The sequence below is a fragment of the Sturnira hondurensis genome, unplaced genomic scaffold (assembly GCF_014824575.4).
Source record: "Sturnira hondurensis isolate 20B ecotype Veracruz unplaced genomic scaffold, ASM1482457v3 Scaffold0018805, whole genome shotgun sequence".
In the NCBI taxonomy this organism is placed as follows: domain Eukaryota; kingdom Metazoa; phylum Chordata; class Mammalia; order Chiroptera; family Phyllostomidae; genus Sturnira; species Sturnira hondurensis.
In genome coordinates this window covers 2,272,118-2,287,698 of record NW_028091436.1, presented here as the reverse complement: position 1 = coordinate 2,287,698, position 15,581 = coordinate 2,272,118, and the positions used below count along the sequence as shown (strand labels likewise).

The following is a 15,581-nucleotide window of genomic DNA, read 5'->3' as shown; positions in this document are numbered from 1 at the left end:
GGGGTGGGAGGGGCAGCGAGCCCCCACTGCACGGGCCCCGCCCAGCTGACCCCAGCCACGGCCACATCCTCGGCAGAGGGCGAGTGTCACGTGTCCTCCTGTGACCAAGGTGGGTGTTGCTGCTGGAGGCCTTGCTCAGCCATCACCAGGTGGGCGGCTGACTCTCGACCTTCAAAGGGCTGAGCCCCTGCCCTTTGCGGACACCCTGGCCCTGCGAGACGGACTTCAGGGTGGTGGGGGTCCCGGGAAGGCACACGGCGAAAACGACCCCTTGGTAAGAATGTCACTAGTTGGCCTTAAACATGCCTTAAAAAAACCACTTAGGAAAGCCACCAGCAGGACACCCAGCAGAAAGCCAACACTGTCTCTGAGGGGTAACTGCGGCGGCTGGGGTTCCTGTTCTTCGGAGCAGAAAGAACCCTTTTTAAGTTTCCCAACCGCCAACCTTTCCTGCCCTGCAGGGAAAGTCACAGGCACCAAACTTAGTGAAAGACACAAACAGCCAACCACGAAACACGAAGAAAGAGAGGAAAGGTGGGTTGTAACAAGGCAAGTTTCCCTTATAAGCGGTGGGGCCCGCGAGGTTGCTGGGGCGCCACCCTGGAGCAGAAGGCGCCTCAGGCCTGGGGCTGGGCGGCTGCCACCCAAAGGCCACGTTGGGGACCAGCAAGCTGGGCGGCTTTCCCGCAGCGACTGGAAAACTCGAGTTTATGCCACAACTGAGTTGGGTTTCAAACTCAGAAAACAAAGCTGTTCCGTCATGGCTGTCCAGGGAGCCGGTCCCGCCACAGGCCAGCCAGGCCGAGTGGGACGTAGGGGACATGTGGCATCTCTGCTGGTCACTGTGGCCTCACAGGACCCCAGGGGTTTGACAGCCTCCACCCGAAAGGCCCCAACGCTAGGGCCAGGGTGCGGTGCTCTCCGACGCCACAGTCCCCACAGCAACCAGAGGTTCCAGAGGGCTCCCCGTGTCCCTCCAGCAGGCAGGGCCAGCGGGCTCCAGCCCCGTCCCCGGCGGTGGACAAACCCTCCGCTGCCCGGATGCTCCGTGGGTGCTGCGCAGGTCCCCCCTGCACAGCCTTCTGCAAAGACTCCTGACGGCCCGGAGCGGTGGAACGGAGCTCACAGGGTCCCCAGGGCAGGACGTGAGCCCTGACGCCGGAGTCTCCCTGGTGACAGCGAGGCCTAAAATTAATCACGGCCTTAAAAGGAAGATGCCGAGGAGCGGCCTGGGGGGTGGAAGGCTCGGGTCACCGCATGCAGAGGAGGGGCCCGTGGGGCCATCCTCCTGTGGCCTCCTCCCTCCCACTGGCCTCTCTGTGAGCTGTGCCTGCCAACACCCAGGGCCCGAGGGGACAGCCCAGCTGAGAGATGTCTCCATGAGCATCAGGGTGTCCTCACCCCCCCAAGATGCCTATGACGCCCCCTTTCTGGGACACTCGGGCCACCCCCCTTCTGACGCGGGCGAAGACAAAGGGGCCGAGGGAGGAATGTCGGTCTCACTGTCCGCTCACTGTCAGAAGGGACTGGCTTTGCAAACACACGGCGGCTGTTGCAGGGGGTTCTGTGGGGGGAGGGTTTCCCTGTCCAGCACCAACGCCCTCCCCTCCCGTGTCTTCCCGCTCGGCCCCACGGTGGCTGCGCAGGGCGGCCTGCGGGACATTCCTTACCATATTAGGTCGTGGGCCTAAGAGGGAAGCTCACAGCCCTGGGATTTTACCTAAAAGGACAAAGGCTGGCACCTCCCACAGAGAAAGGGGCTTCACGAGGTTATGTAACAAAATTAAGACACTGCTTGAGAGCAGGCAGAACGGCCAGAAGCAAAGCCGTGAAAACCTGGGACGAGAGAAAAGGGACTGTTCTGGGTGGAGGGGCAACTCAGGGAGAAGCAGGGTGGGTCCCAGAGGCGTCAGCAGGCGAGGGGGACACCGGCCCATCCCTGTCCTGCCCCCGCTCCACAGCCCCTGGAGCCCTCGCTTCTCCAGACCCCCCAGGCACGTGTCTGGGACACAGACACACGTATGGAGGGCCAGCCCCCTCGCCGACCTGACAGCTGGCACGTCCTCTGAGGGGAAACTAACAAGTAACATCACAGCATGTGGCCAAAGGTCAGCAGAAGCCTTGCCCTCACCTAGACTCGGGGGCCAGTGGACCTGGTGACTTTTCAGTGGACTTTGCCACAGCTGGCTCGCAGCACTTAGAGGTCAGACCAGGCGGCATCCCGTCCACACACGAGCACGCCTGCTCTTGTGCCCGTCCCAGTGGGATGCCACCTGAGGCATGAGACGGACCAAAGGTTCACCTCACGGGCGTGTGTCGGCCATGGACGAGGAGCACGGCTGTAACCCGGAAGCACTCACCTCCCCAGGCCTCTGCGTTTGGCTGGGGCCTTGTCCCGTGCAACCCCAAGGACCTGCCCGACCCTGTGACAGGAGGCTGGGGTGTCCCTGGGCCTCCAGCCCCTTCCCTATAAAGTGAGGTTCCTCGACCAAGTTATCCCCAAACTCCCCAAACCCAGGAGGCACTTCCTCGACTGGATTCTCCACAGGCCCTCTGGCACAGAGCAAGCTGCCTGGTCTGCAACGTCACAATGTCCCCTGGGCCCTGCAGTGGTGATACAGGCCTGCTGCGGGGCAGCGGTGGGGAGGCCGGCCGGCCAGAGAGGCAGGAAGTGGACGGAAAACCCAATGGTCTCGCCTGGGCTGCGTGCCTGTGCGGGTGGACAGCGCAGGAAGCCAGCGAGTTCCTGCACAGGACGGGAATGCCCCCCACGTGCGGGCTCCGCTTCTCCTTCAGCGGCAAGACGGGGGTGGGGGGTGAGGGGTGGGGGGTATGGACAACTCCGCACACTGTGTGCTGAAGCCAAGTCCCGCCCCCGGGGAAGCACCGGTAGCCTGCGCTTGGCCACACACCCGAAGGCGCACAGCAGGGCTGCCCCAGCTCACAGGCCTGCACCGCAGTGCTGGCCAGGCGCCCCCGGCAGGAGCCCAGGGAGACGAGGCGAGCCTCAGCAGTGCCCACAAACAGTGTTGGTCTGCACCCCTTCCAAGCACGTCCCGCAGCTGCTGACATTCTCACCAGAGGAGCAGACACACCGGCCCCGCAGCTGTGCGAGGGCAGGGGGCACCAGAGATGCAGGAGACCCTTCGGGGGCGTGGCCAGTGCCCAACAGGCCATGCAGCCCCGTGGGAGCCCCACCCCACCCCTGCCCACAGCCCAGTTCCTTGCAGGGCCCGCCCTTCGCCCATTAGCAAGGGGGGCCCAGGAGGGACAAGCCACACTGGCTTGTCACTTACCCACGCTTCTTTCTTCTCCTCAGAGCCATCGGCCTCATCTTCCTGAGAGGGAAGGAGGGGGAAGAGGAGGGGCACAGTCACAGGCACACTGGCGGCTGCAGGGTCTGCCGCCAGGGCTGCACCCTGCCCACCGAGCGGCCCAGGGCTTGTCTCGGGGCCACGGCTGCTGCCTGGCGGGGGGACCTCTAAGACGACAGACCACACCCCGCCTGTGCCCACGGTCTCCTTGGTCCTGCGCCATGACTGTGTGCCTAGAGCTCATTTGGACGGCTGGCAGTCACTGTCCCTTCTCTCTCCCCAAACGGCTCGTCTGATGTCACAGGAGTCGGGGGGACCAGGGATCTGCTGTGTAAGGTCCCAGTGCCATGGTGGGGCGAGAGGGCAGAGCCCGAGGGCAACAGGGGCCCCAGCATGTCCGCGGCTGTGGGCGCAGGGGGGCAGCACAGCCCGGCCAGCTCTGGGTTGGTCCTCCCCTCCCTCCCTTTTCCTCCAAAGAGCAGGGCGGAGTCGGAGGGACCCTCGGAAGGCGCTCCTTCCCGTGGGGCCTGGAAGGTGCCTGAAGCTCTCACTTCTTGTCTCGGCTGGTGCGAGGCCCTCGGCTGCGTGGCCCATCTCCCAGGACGTGAGGGAGGGGGGCTGGGCGTGAGGCTGTAAAGGTAGCTTTTCACTCCTCACAGCCCCTGCCGTGCGCCTCAGGAGGGTACGAGTCCCCCGCCAGCCCCTCCCCCACCTCCCTTTCCTGAGGATCTGTCCTGACCCTCGCCCCCGCTGTCCCCTGTGGGGCTGTCTGGCTCGGCACAGAGGTGGCGCCAGTATGTCCACTCACGTCCTTGGTCCAGAAGCTGATGCCTGTGCCTCTCCGCCGCTCCCTGAGCCGCCTCCTCTCCCGGACGGACAGCCCGCCAGCGGATGGGTCGTCTGCGCCTGCTTCTTCAGTCTCTGGTCAGAGAAAGCGCGCGTGAGCACCGGGAACCGGGGGCACGGGCACCGGGAGGGCCGAGTTGCCGGAAGCTCTACGCACCATTCGTGTCCGCCTCCTTTGTCCCCAGACGCTCCAAGTCGGGGGCCGAGGGTCTGCCCGTCCGCAGCAGGTAGGCGCTAGTGTAGAGGGAGGGCCCTGAGGCGGCCGGGGACGCGGCGGTTGTGGGCTCGTCGGGCTGGGCTGCTGCCCTCGGGCGGCCGGGTGCAGGCTGCAGGGGACCCACAGGGTGAGAGGCAGCGGTCACGCGCAGCAAAAGCACGCATGTAGCAGGTTTACTGGAAACGGGCTTCTCTCACGTCACCCACCCCGGTGCAGTGCGCTCCCCGGGTGAGAGGACAGAGAGCTGGCAAGCGGCCTCAGCTGGGTTCACTAAGACGCAGAGAGAGGAGTTCTTACTGCACTGGAGACCGCGTGCTCCTTAGTCTGCAAGTTATACAGCCAGAAGCACTAAAACGGCGAGCTCTGGAGTCAGGCAGAACGCGGCCTGCATGCCTGTGCCACCACCTGCTGGCTGCGTGGCCTGAACGAGCTCCCCAGCCCTCTGAGCTGCGGCGTCCTCGAGGGCCGTGCAGGGGCCCTGCCTCTCTGAGGGCTGTGGGGGTCCGCGGAGACAAGTGGGGAGCTGTTGGGAGCAGAGGCCTGAAGCAGGCCTGTCACAGAGGGCAGCTACGGAAGGGGCAGCCCTGCCGCGGCCTCAGCAGCCGGGCCGTCCCCGTCTGTGCAGGAGGCTGCTTCCCCCACAACCGCACCGACACTGCGAGACCACCCACGTGGCCGGACACTTCTGGGAGCAAAGGAAGGGGACTGGTGACAGCAGAGAGAGATGACGGGTGTGCAAGCACAACGGCCAGACGGTGCCCACGAAACCTGAGCCCTCCCCGACCACACAGCCCACTACTGTCCACCACACAGTGGCACCCATGTGCGCTCGGGGCTGAGGCTGCTTCAGAAGCTCTGCGGTTTGCCAGCACATGGACAAGGCGAGCTGTGGGGCCTAGTGCCCGGCGCCCGGCGCCTGCAGCCAGACCCTTGCTTAACATGTCTCTGTGCGAGACGTGCAGGCATGTCCCGTCTGACTTGGCCTCCCCGTGGTCACGGGTGCCTCGGAGGGCTGCCGCCAAGTGTGTCATGTCAGCAGGTCTGCAGCAGCGCAGACAGTGCCGGGTGCACAACGAAGGTGCATGTTTCCGCCTGCACTGCACTGGACTGTGACCCCTCCCTTAGTCAGGACACCTGTTCTTCAGCAGAGCGACTGTGTCGGGTCGGACTCCGGTGACCAGACTCGCTGTGGCGATCACATCCCCGTGTGGATGTGCATGGAACCCCACGCTGCACACCTGAAACTACCGCATCGCTGACGTCACAGCTCAGCGCACCTGGGGAGCACCGGCCAAGGCCAGGAGCCAGGGTGACCCTTTCCTACCCCCCCCCCCCCGTTAACACCTGCCAGCTGAGTGGCGGACACGCATGTGGAGGGCCAGGGGAGGATCGCCCCACCTGGCCGGGTGCAGCTTGGGTGGACGCAGCTCACCTCTCCCTGCAGACCCTGGCCTGAGGGCTGGCAGCCCTCCCCAGCACCCTCCGTGGCAGCACCCTCCGTGGCAGCACCCTCCGTGGCAGCACCCTCCGTGGCGGCATCCTCTGTGTCAGCCGTGGTCCGCTCAGGCCTCTCAGCTTGGCCCTCCGGCCCCTCGGTGCCCATGGGCTTCTGGCCAGGCTGCTCCTGGGCCTGCCAATCGGCCCGTGACCGGCTGAAGGTCCTCTCGGCCTCCTGCAGGTCTGTGAGCGTCACCCCCTGGAAGACACTGCAGGTCAGGGGGCTCCGGCTGGGCCCAATCCCCCGAGACCTAACACATCCAAGTCCAGGGGAGCGGTTGAAACCGGGCCGCCCGTCAGACGCCTCCCCCCGTCCCCAGCTCCCCCCAGTTTATTACTAAATGTGATCCGTGTGGCATACCCCTCCTCCAGTGTTCGATCCAGTGGTTCTGGGCGTATTCCATCACCCCAACCCGAGTCAGAACGCTCGAGCTCCAAAAGGAGCCCCACCCTGTGAGCAGCCCCCACCCCCTGGAGCCCCGCCCCCACAGGCCCCTTTGCGGCCAGTTTCCCAGGATCCGCCTATATGTGGGGTCAGGCCTGGCTCCCTCCTGTCACTCAGCGCCCCCTCAGGTGCACCCCCTGCTCACAGCACTGGCGAAGGTCAGAGCCTGGCTCCTCCTCACAGCCAAGTGACAGTGCCCCACCTCACCAGCCCCCAAGGAGTGAGGCTGGGGGCTGTCCCGGGGCAGGGAAGGACAACAGGGCACAAAAGGAGGCTGCCCTCACCTGCGTGGACCTGCGGGTCTGCCGAGCTTGCCTGGAGCGCGCTTTCCGCAGAGACTCTGCCTCCTCGTCTCGGACGGGCGTCAGGTAGGACCTGTGGGGCGGGAGACGTGAGGCCTCCACCCACGCCCTTGCGACTCCCACCCGCCGAGAAGGTGGGAGCCAGACCACAGGGTGGCACTGAGTTCTTGGATCAGCTCGGCTTGGTCTCTTTTTACACAAATCAATGCCTTTAGCTCCGGTTCTCCGGTGTTCATGTGAGACACCGGCCCGCAGTGACGCCTTGTGGCCCCCAGCCGGGTCTGGGCAGTAAGGCCACGGGTGTCAACAAGAGCTTCCTCCCTGTCTGTTTTTGGCGGGTGAGAATTTGTGTAAGACTGCAGTTTCTTCCTCCGTAAACAATGGAAAGTTCACCAATGAGCCATTTGAGTTTATGATGCTCTCTACGGGAAGGTTTGGAATAAGAATTCAACTTCTTTAATCATTTAGGCCTATACTTTCCATTTTGGTGACCTGATGGAAGAGGACGCACAGTGCCCACCAGGTGGGAAGGTGCCGCGCATCACCACCACTAGGGGAAACACAAGTCAGGACCACAGCGAGCTGCTGCCTCACCCCTGCCGGAGGGCGGCTCTCGAAAGACAAGAAGCGACAAGTGCTGGTGAGGACGTGGGAGAACGGCGGCCCTTGTGCACCGTGGGTGGGGCTGGGCACTGGCGCAGCCCCCGTGGAGAGCAGCGTGCGATCCCTGCAAACGGCCAGGACAGAACTATGACAGGACCCAGCCACCCCGCGTCTGGGCGTGTCCTCCACGCTGCAGGAGCCACTGCACCCCACGTTCCCGGCGGCATCACACACAGCGGCCAAGATGTGGGGGCCACCTGAGTGCCCGCCGACGGGGAGCGGGTGAAGAACGTGGGGCGTGCTTACACGCCGGAACACTCAGCGGCGAGAGGAGGGAAACCCTGCCGTCTGCATCAGCACGTGTGGCCCCACAGGGCAGGGGCTGAGTGAAGTAAGTTGGAGAGAGACAGGCAGATGGTACCATCAAACTCGTACACAGGACCTAAAGGAACCCTCCGACCCCTCGACGACGCCAGCTCCGAGGAGACGGACCTCCCTGCCCCGGCCTGCAGAGCGGCCAGGTGGCCAAAGGTGTGTGAGGGCAGACGGCAGGAGAGGTGCATGGCTGCAGGGGAGGACGAAGCCTCAGCACCGGCCCCCCAGGAGCTGGAGCGTCGGCAGCCTCCGTCCTGCCAAGGGAAGAGGTGGCCCTCCGGGCTCAGCAGGCTCCCCATACACCAGTGCACTCGATGCTGGGGTCACCACTGCCCACTGACTCCCCTTGTCCCGCGGGGCGGGGGGCGCCCTCCTGCATGGGTACAATGCACGAAGTCTGTTCTCAGGAGACTCTCTCGGTGCTCCGTCCTGGTGGGCCATGGACCCTGCCTCTGTGGCCGAGGGGCTCATGTCAGCAGTGGTGATGGGGATGGGTCAGGAAGACACACCACGGGCAGGAACAGGGGCAACTTCCACAAAGCCACCAGGGTAACATGCCCCCAGGGGTTCTGGCCTAGGACAAGTGTCCACCACATCAATCCCCTCACCCGCTCCGGCCTCCCACACGTCTCAGAGAAGCCCCACATTTGTCCTCACACGCCTGCCCCTCGCATGCCCAGGGGGGCGTCTGACGGCCTCCACACGGAGGCCTCTGCCCTGGGTGCCCTGCTGCCTGTCACCCCCAGCTCTGGATACACCACCGAGCACAGAAGCGGCAGCTGCGGCTGAGGCAGCAAAGGGCCTGCCTGAGAGGCCTACTGCGCACCTGACCGAAGAGGCGCATCACCTGCCTTGCAGCCTGGGTGCTTTACGCCTTGAACTACGGCTCCCGTGGGAAGGAGAGCTCTAGGCCAGCCCGCAGGGCCTCCAAGCCAGGGACACCTGTGCCCTGCCCAGGAGCCCTCCCCTGGAGTGTGGCTGCCCTGTGGACATCCCTGTGCTGCCACCTGCTGGGCGCCGCAGGCACCACACACAAGACATCACCATGGCCTGCCACCTGCCAGGCTCTGCGACGGAAGGAACCCCAATAGAAAGCACCTCAGAAAGTCGCTGCTGCCGTGCTGGTTAACTGGCCATGCATTCCGAGATCCAACCCGCAGAGGGCGAGCGTCTGGGGTGGCTGGCACTGGGGTCCGGGCCACCTGGGAAGCGGGCTCTGCACGCAAGGGGCATGGGTGCCCGTGATTGGGCCACCAGCTGGGTGCGCCAGGCTGGGAGCAGCGAGGACGAGGTCAACTCCACCCTCACACAGGCTCTGGGACAGTCCCGCCCAACTCCGCAGTTGTGCATTTCACCTGGACACTTGTCCTCTGCACCCCCAAAGCCAGCCAGGAAGCCACACGTGCAGACTCAGCGCTTCCACCCAGAGGCCACCTGACACGCAGCCGGAGCAGCGACCGCTCGCAGCCACAGTGGGCACCACACATTCCCCAGTGAGCCCTGTTCACCGGCCCCTCTGTGGCAGTCCACACGCACACCCACCTGCCGCACAGCCAGGCCCTGGCAGCCTTTTCAGTCCCCCCAGCCCTGGAGCGCAAAGACCCAATGTCCTGGGCCTCCGGTGTCCACAGCCCCAAGGAGGGCAGGGGGGCCACTGCCACAGCAGGTCACCCCACCAGAGGTCAGGCTGGGAGCACGTGCGCAGCAGCTTGCCCAGAGGCCCGGGGTCCAGCGACCAGGCGGCCGCCCTGGCTGTGCTCCCCCAGGGAACACCAGAGCCCACTTGGGGGGCCACTATGGGCAGCTGTCCAGTTCCAGTCGGGAAGACTAGCCCGCAGAACAGAGGGGCGAACGAGGGCACAAGGCCCCTCGATGCTCGGGAGAAGAAGCCCTGGCCAGGAGGAGATGAAGGCGGTGAGGATGCTGAGGGGCAGGCATGGGGACTGTCCCCACTCCCGAGTGTGACCTGCTGTGCCGAGGACTCGTGCGACAGAGGCTCCGGGAAACCGAGTTTGTGTCACAACAGCCGCACCAACGAGAGAAAGGCCGGGAAAGACGACGGGCTTGCACTCAGGACCTGAAGCCCCGCTGCAGAGGTCTCTCCCTCCGGGGCGACTGGCTGGGGCCACGCTTCCTCTGGCCTGTCACCGGCGGTCTTGCAGGCCGTGCAGGGGAGCCAGCAGGTGGTTTCCCAGTACACACACAGGCATGCACTCGTCACACAGCTGCCGATGGGGTGCACTCTCCGCCTCCCCGCCCTGACGGGCCCGCAGAGCACTGCCACCAGCTCCACGGGATGTCACTGCGGAACCCACACCACACTGCAGCCTGGCCCCATGGGCTTGTCACCTCCTGCCACAGCCTAGTGTGGTGGTGGTGACCTTCCAGACTCAGGGAAGCACATTCGTCCCATCGAGCTGGTGGCAGTGTGGCTGCAGTCGCGCAGGTGCACAGAGGGTGGGGGCAACTCGGTGACTGGAGATGTCAGTGTGTGGAGGACGTGCCCCGAGAGTCGGTGCCAGGATTGTGTGGGTGAGTGGCCGGGCTGCACCACAGGAGACCCGACCTGGCCGACCGGCGGGGGGCCCCCACGCACCATCTGCGCTGGCCCCTTGAGCCACTGGGGCTGCAGGCTGGGAGCCCAGCACAGCCCCTCCCTGCTCGGTCTGCAGGTCGCAGGGAGACGGGGGCAAGTGCCACAGGAGACGCTCGTGCCACCCAGATCTGCCAGACCGGAGGACCCTCTTTCCCAGAGCCCTTCACAGACCAACAGCTGCCTGTCTTGAGCCCGCCCACAGAAGAGTCAGACGACTGTTAGAAACCATGACTCAGAGCCTGACTGCTCGGTCTAAATTTCCAGCCTTCCGAGGAGGAGGCCAAGTTAATCCATGGACAGCGTCACCGAGCAGGAATAACCCTGTGGCTCATGGGGACCCCCAGGGACTCAGCCAGGACTGACCGTATCCTGACCCAGCAAGGCAGAGCTGAACTCCGGCTGTTCGGGAAAAGAGAAACCGTTTTTGGTTTCTTGTCCTGAAAAGCCGCTGTAGCCACTTCCGTAGAGGAAAGGAAGGGCTCCTGAAAAAGGAAGCCATAAAATGAAGGGCAGGGGCTGGGCCAGCGGAACCAGCAGCAGAGGGCAGAGCGGGAGGAGCGGACAGAGGCTAATATTAGCCCCGAGGCTGTTTCCACTTGGCTGCTAAGGAAAACTCAGAGCTTCGGAAACCCAGCCCAACCCCCACTGTGTGCCACCTGCAGGAGGCCCCGTCTCCCTGCCAGCTCTCTGCTGACCGCTGCCCCTCACAGTCGGCCAAGCCCGTGGGCCTTGGTGCCTAAAGCTGGGGACCCTCACACTGGGCTGCCAAACCCAGCCCTGCGCCCCCATCTCAAAGAAGGGGCTGCACGGGCTCCACGAGGAGGGAGAAGAGGGGCAGGGTACACCCCCCCCAACCACGCTGTGGCAGGCAGCCCATTCTGCCATGCTCTCGGGCCCGCATCCTCCTGTCCCTCCCCTGGTGTGACGAGGATGCCTTTGTGGGCACTCAAGCTTTGCAGGATGAAAAGGGAACTTTGCAAACCCAAGACCATGCCCTTCTTAGGACAGGTGGCTTTTTTTAGAAGCCCCACCCCCAGCTCAGGAAGCAAAACCGTAAGTTACCTACAACCCTGCACACCCTGGACCTGGACTCCATGTGCGCGCCTCAGTGCTGATGGCCACCCTCACAGCCTGACTCACGTCACAGGACCGCCGTCCCTGAGGCGAGGGTTTTCCAAGCCACGCACACTTCCTGGTTTATCACTGGGTGTCTCCCAGCGTTCTTTCACACCCTGCTGTGACCATTCAACCCCACAGCTGTAGGTAGCCTCCCCAGTAAAGAGCGGGGCGTGAGGTGCAGACCGGTGTTTGGCCACGAGGCGAGCACACCCACCAGGCCCCTCTCAGAACGCGCGTCTTGGAGAAGTAAGGCAGCCCCGTGGGGCCCACAGCCCACATGCTCCTGGCGCCTGCAGGACTTGGAGATGGGGGTCCACGGGCCGGGCTTGGCCGGTTTTGGGGCCCCACTGGTCCTGATGGTCACTGATGGCTTCCAGGAGACCTGGGAACGCTTCCCTGCTCCTCCCCCCACTGTTGTGGGGTCCCATCAGGAGAGCAGCGGCCTCAGGAGGAGACTCTGCACCCAGCAGGCTCTTTTAGAAGGAAAATTTAGCTGTTTTCAGAACATGGCTTTTCCTTTCAGCGCGTTTGTCGAGAGGGAGAAACTAAATGGCTTTAATTGTGCAACCGCGCAAAGGACGTTCATCTGGTCAACTCACTCCGCAGCCAACATGCCCAGGGAGCAGAGTGCCCAGTCCGCTCCCCACAGCTCCAGGACTTCCGGGTGCCCCATGCAGCCCTGGTCCCCATGTCTGCGAGAGAGACCACGGTCACGGATAAACCCAGTCACGCCTTGATCCCACCCTGCCCTCACTGCGGGCTGCTCCTCGGGCCGAAGTGCGTCCCGGCTGCGGCTGGGGCCCCGGGTGCTCAGTGAACAGGTGCGGGACACAAGCCACATCGACGGCAGGGACACCCCGTGAGCCGCAGGCCGCGAAGTCCCAGGAGAAACAACCCGGCCTTGAGGCCTCCCTAGAGATCGGCCCATGTGACGGGGCCACGCTGCCTGTTCTTCCAGGACCGTGATCTGAGGGACGGACTCAACCCCTTTTACTCGCTCATCTCAGAAGGGTTCGCTCGGCTGATGAAGGACAGCTTTCAGTTCGAAGAGGGCACGGCAGCCACGTCGGGGCCGGTGTAGGCAGAGCCCTGCACGGCGGGACTCGGTGGGCCTCGCCCACGGCAGTCCCCGGAGGATCACAGGGGCCAGCTCTACAGCGTGTTGGCCCAGGAGCGAGTTCCTTCACTTCTCATGTAAAGAAATTTAAAGAAGGGAGGGAGGGAGGGAAAACACTGCTTTCTCAACTCAACATCTTCTCTCATTTCTTCTCCTGAGTTAGGTTTTTCTGTGCCATAAACACGTAAAACCCTTGGCTTATTGTATCTTGTAGGTAAGATTCTCTGACCTACTAAGCGTAAACACACACCCACAAAACAAAGTCTTCCTCTAGGTATTCAGACCAGGTGAAGTCAAACTCTGATCTCCGCCTTCGTAAGAGTTCGCCTCCTTCTCCCATCTGGTGAAAGGGGGCACCGCCCCTGGTCTTCGGTGGGTCTGACGCTCCGGGCAGCGCCCTCTGGGCACCACACTCGGTCCAGGGCGAGAGGCGGCCCCTTCCCCTGCATCGTCTCCCCGGGTCTCTGAACCCCACGCCAAAGACCTCCTCCGGCTTCCACCTGGAATCTCTCCCGTGTCCATCTCTCTCTGGAGTAGACACCACAAAGTCCAACGTGTCCCACAGAGTCACTGTCCTGCTACCGTGCCGATGTCGAGTCTCCACTTTCTCTCCTGGGGTTCTTCCCACGTGAACGAAAACGTCACACCCCGCTCCGTCCCTCTGAGCCCTCTATTTCATTACCGCCTTTCTCTGCTGCCAGTCATCATGGTGCTTCTCCATGTCTGGGTCTCCACCACGAGGCAGGGGACACGCCTGACCATGACCCCCTCAGACACACAGAGACAAGACAGCCTGTCTCCACGACAGAACAGGCATCCCTATTCAGGAATCAGAAATGATCGTGACCTCCCCAAGGCAGAACCCAAACCCCGAAGTGTGTGATGAGGGTCTGCTCTCAGAGCCGTATTTGAGATGGGGGAGGCTTCCCACCTGCCTGGTGCCCCCACCTCACAGGACCCTGGACGAAACCGCCGCACGACCCACCTCTGCCGATCCCTGGCTCCTGCGGAGGAGTCCAAGCCAGGCCCGGACAGCAGAGTGGCCGCTGAGACCCCGTTGGCAGGGCTGGGCAGGGGGTGGTTGGTGACCACACGCAGTGGGGTGTTTGATGAGACAGAGTCTGTCTTCTCTGCGGGGGCGTCAGCCGGGGGCTTGCTGGGGGTCCTGAAAGCAGAGAGGACAGGCACAGAGGGGGTGTTCAGGCCCGTGCCCCACAAAGCACAGAGACGGGGCATTGGAGACGGGCTGAGCCAGACTCTGCCCACCCAGACTGTGGTTGTCGGTCAGCTCTTTGAGTTCTGGGCTCCGAAACCTCAGAACAGAGTGAGTACATGTTCCATCTCACATACTCAGCCTGAGGAGTGACATTTCATAAAATGTTCTACTTGAGATTAAAATTTTAAAAATCTAGCTAAGGTATCAGGCAAGGCAATGACACAGGCCAGAAGGCAATGACACAGGCCAGAAGGCGTCCACACTCCCGAGTGGCCCCCGGCCGGGTCACACACACTCACACCCGAGGACAAGCCTGCGGTTTCGGCTGTGTCTCCTCCACCTGCCCACGTCCTCGACAGTGGGGCTGTGGCCGTGCTCAGCCTGGATGGAGACTTGACCCTCGGACTGTGCAGAGACACCCGCTAAGCTCCGAGAGCCCGGGTGGTCGGCCCCACCCCCTGCCCAGCCGCGGTGCGCTCCACTTAGCCAGACACCCAGCTATCTGTGTCCCTGACGCTCGCGGCTGCCCGTGTGGCCTCCGCCACGGGCCCTCCAGCAGCATGGCCTGTGGGTGCTCACAGCTACTGGCACGACAGGGGACTCTGTTCTCAGTGCAGAGCGGTCGACCACAGGCTCTGCGCCCCACCCTGTCCCCTGGCTCTCCCGGCCCACGCCGCAGCGCACTGCTCGGGTGACAGGTCCAACACCACTCTCACCGAGACAGGACCAGCAATGGCCATCAGGACACCACAAAGCTGGGTGTTTCCCGCTCTGCACCGCGATGGAGGACACCCCACAAGCCCACTTTCCGACAACCACATCAGAATGAGCTGACCTGCAGACTCTGGAAGTCCAAACATGTCACCTGATGCAGAGACAGGTGCAGACACAGAAACAGCAGCTCGGAAGCGGGATCAAGAGGACAGAAGGCGAAACTTTGTGTCCTTCTTCTAATCAAAAAACCGAAGCAAACGATTCTGCAGACTCCAACATGTGCACAGGAAGCACTAATAAAATTAGCACAGGGGACTGTGCACCCTCACGGAGAGTGTGCGGGACCTGCAGTGCGACTGTGCACCCTCACGGAGAGTGTGTGGGACCTGCAGTGCAACTGTGCACCCTCACGGAGAGTGTGCGGGACCTGCAGTGCGACTGTGCACCCTCACGGAGAGTGTGCGGGACCTGCAGTGCGACTGTGCACCCTCACAGTGAGTGTGTGGAGAAACTCCAGAGCGGGGGGTGGGGGGGTGTCAGAGGCTGTGGGATGACTTGGGGCTGCCTCTCAGCTGACCTAACCGCTCTGACCATCACCTGTGAAGGGGGACAACGGGCCCCGGCCAGTGCGGCTCAGTCAGCTGGAGCATCAACCTGTGGACCCAAAAGCTGCGGGCGTGGTGGCTGGTTGGGTGCCTCCAAGATGGCCCAGAGACACCTGCTAAGCTGACAAGTGAGAAACACTCACTGACCAGTGTCTCTCCCTCCTCCCTCCTCAGTAAAAGCAACGGGGAAAGGTGTCCTCGAGTGAGGGCAACCAAGTGCGCACACACGAATGAGTGCAACGAGGGTGGTGCGCTCACGGGGCAGGTCCTGTGCTGACTCAGCAGAGCAGCGTGCGCATGGCGCTCAGTCTGCGGCCCCGAGCACAGACGTGTAGAAGCAACAGGAGCAGCAGGCATGAGCTGAGAAATGCACAGCCCAGGCCCAGCTCCTGCCTCAGCCCCACCTGCTGGGTGACCCTGGCGTCTCTGTGTCCTCACCAATGGCATGAGGGTGGCGTGTCACACACAGGACGGCTCCCTGTGAGACACTAACTGATGTGTGTGCCTGTGGCAGCCGGATACCTAACCTATATTCCATTTTGTTCTTCCTTAGTAACAGAACCATTATATTACTGAGAGCAGCAAGGTACTTGGTTAAAAATCCACATTTTCCAA

General features: G+C 63.2%; 1 protein-coding gene across 4 annotated transcripts in view; it reads right to left on the bottom strand.

The window, feature by feature from the left end:
* The window catches only part of PPP1R12B (protein phosphatase 1 regulatory subunit 12B), a 74,120-nt gene that overhangs the window by 24,847 nt on the left and 33,692 nt on the right, over positions 1-15,581 (bottom strand). Inside the window, exons 13-18 of one of the 4 annotated variants that reach the window (XM_037070560.1) lie at positions 13,417-13,596; positions 6,604-6,694; positions 5,810-6,073; positions 4,318-4,486; positions 4,123-4,235; positions 3,297-3,338 (exon numbers count right to left, since the gene is read on the bottom strand). In XM_037070560.1, coding sequence (XP_036926455.1) covers positions 3,297-3,338; positions 4,123-4,235; positions 4,318-4,486; positions 5,810-6,073; positions 6,604-6,694; positions 13,417-13,596 — 859 coding nt within the window. Of the gene's footprint in view, positions 1-3,296; positions 3,339-4,122; positions 4,236-4,317; positions 4,487-5,809; positions 6,074-6,603; positions 6,695-13,416; positions 13,776-14,909; positions 15,058-15,581 lie in introns of those variants that run through there. The other 3 variants (XM_037070556.1, XM_037070558.1, XM_037070557.1) reach the window with 3 other exon arrangements.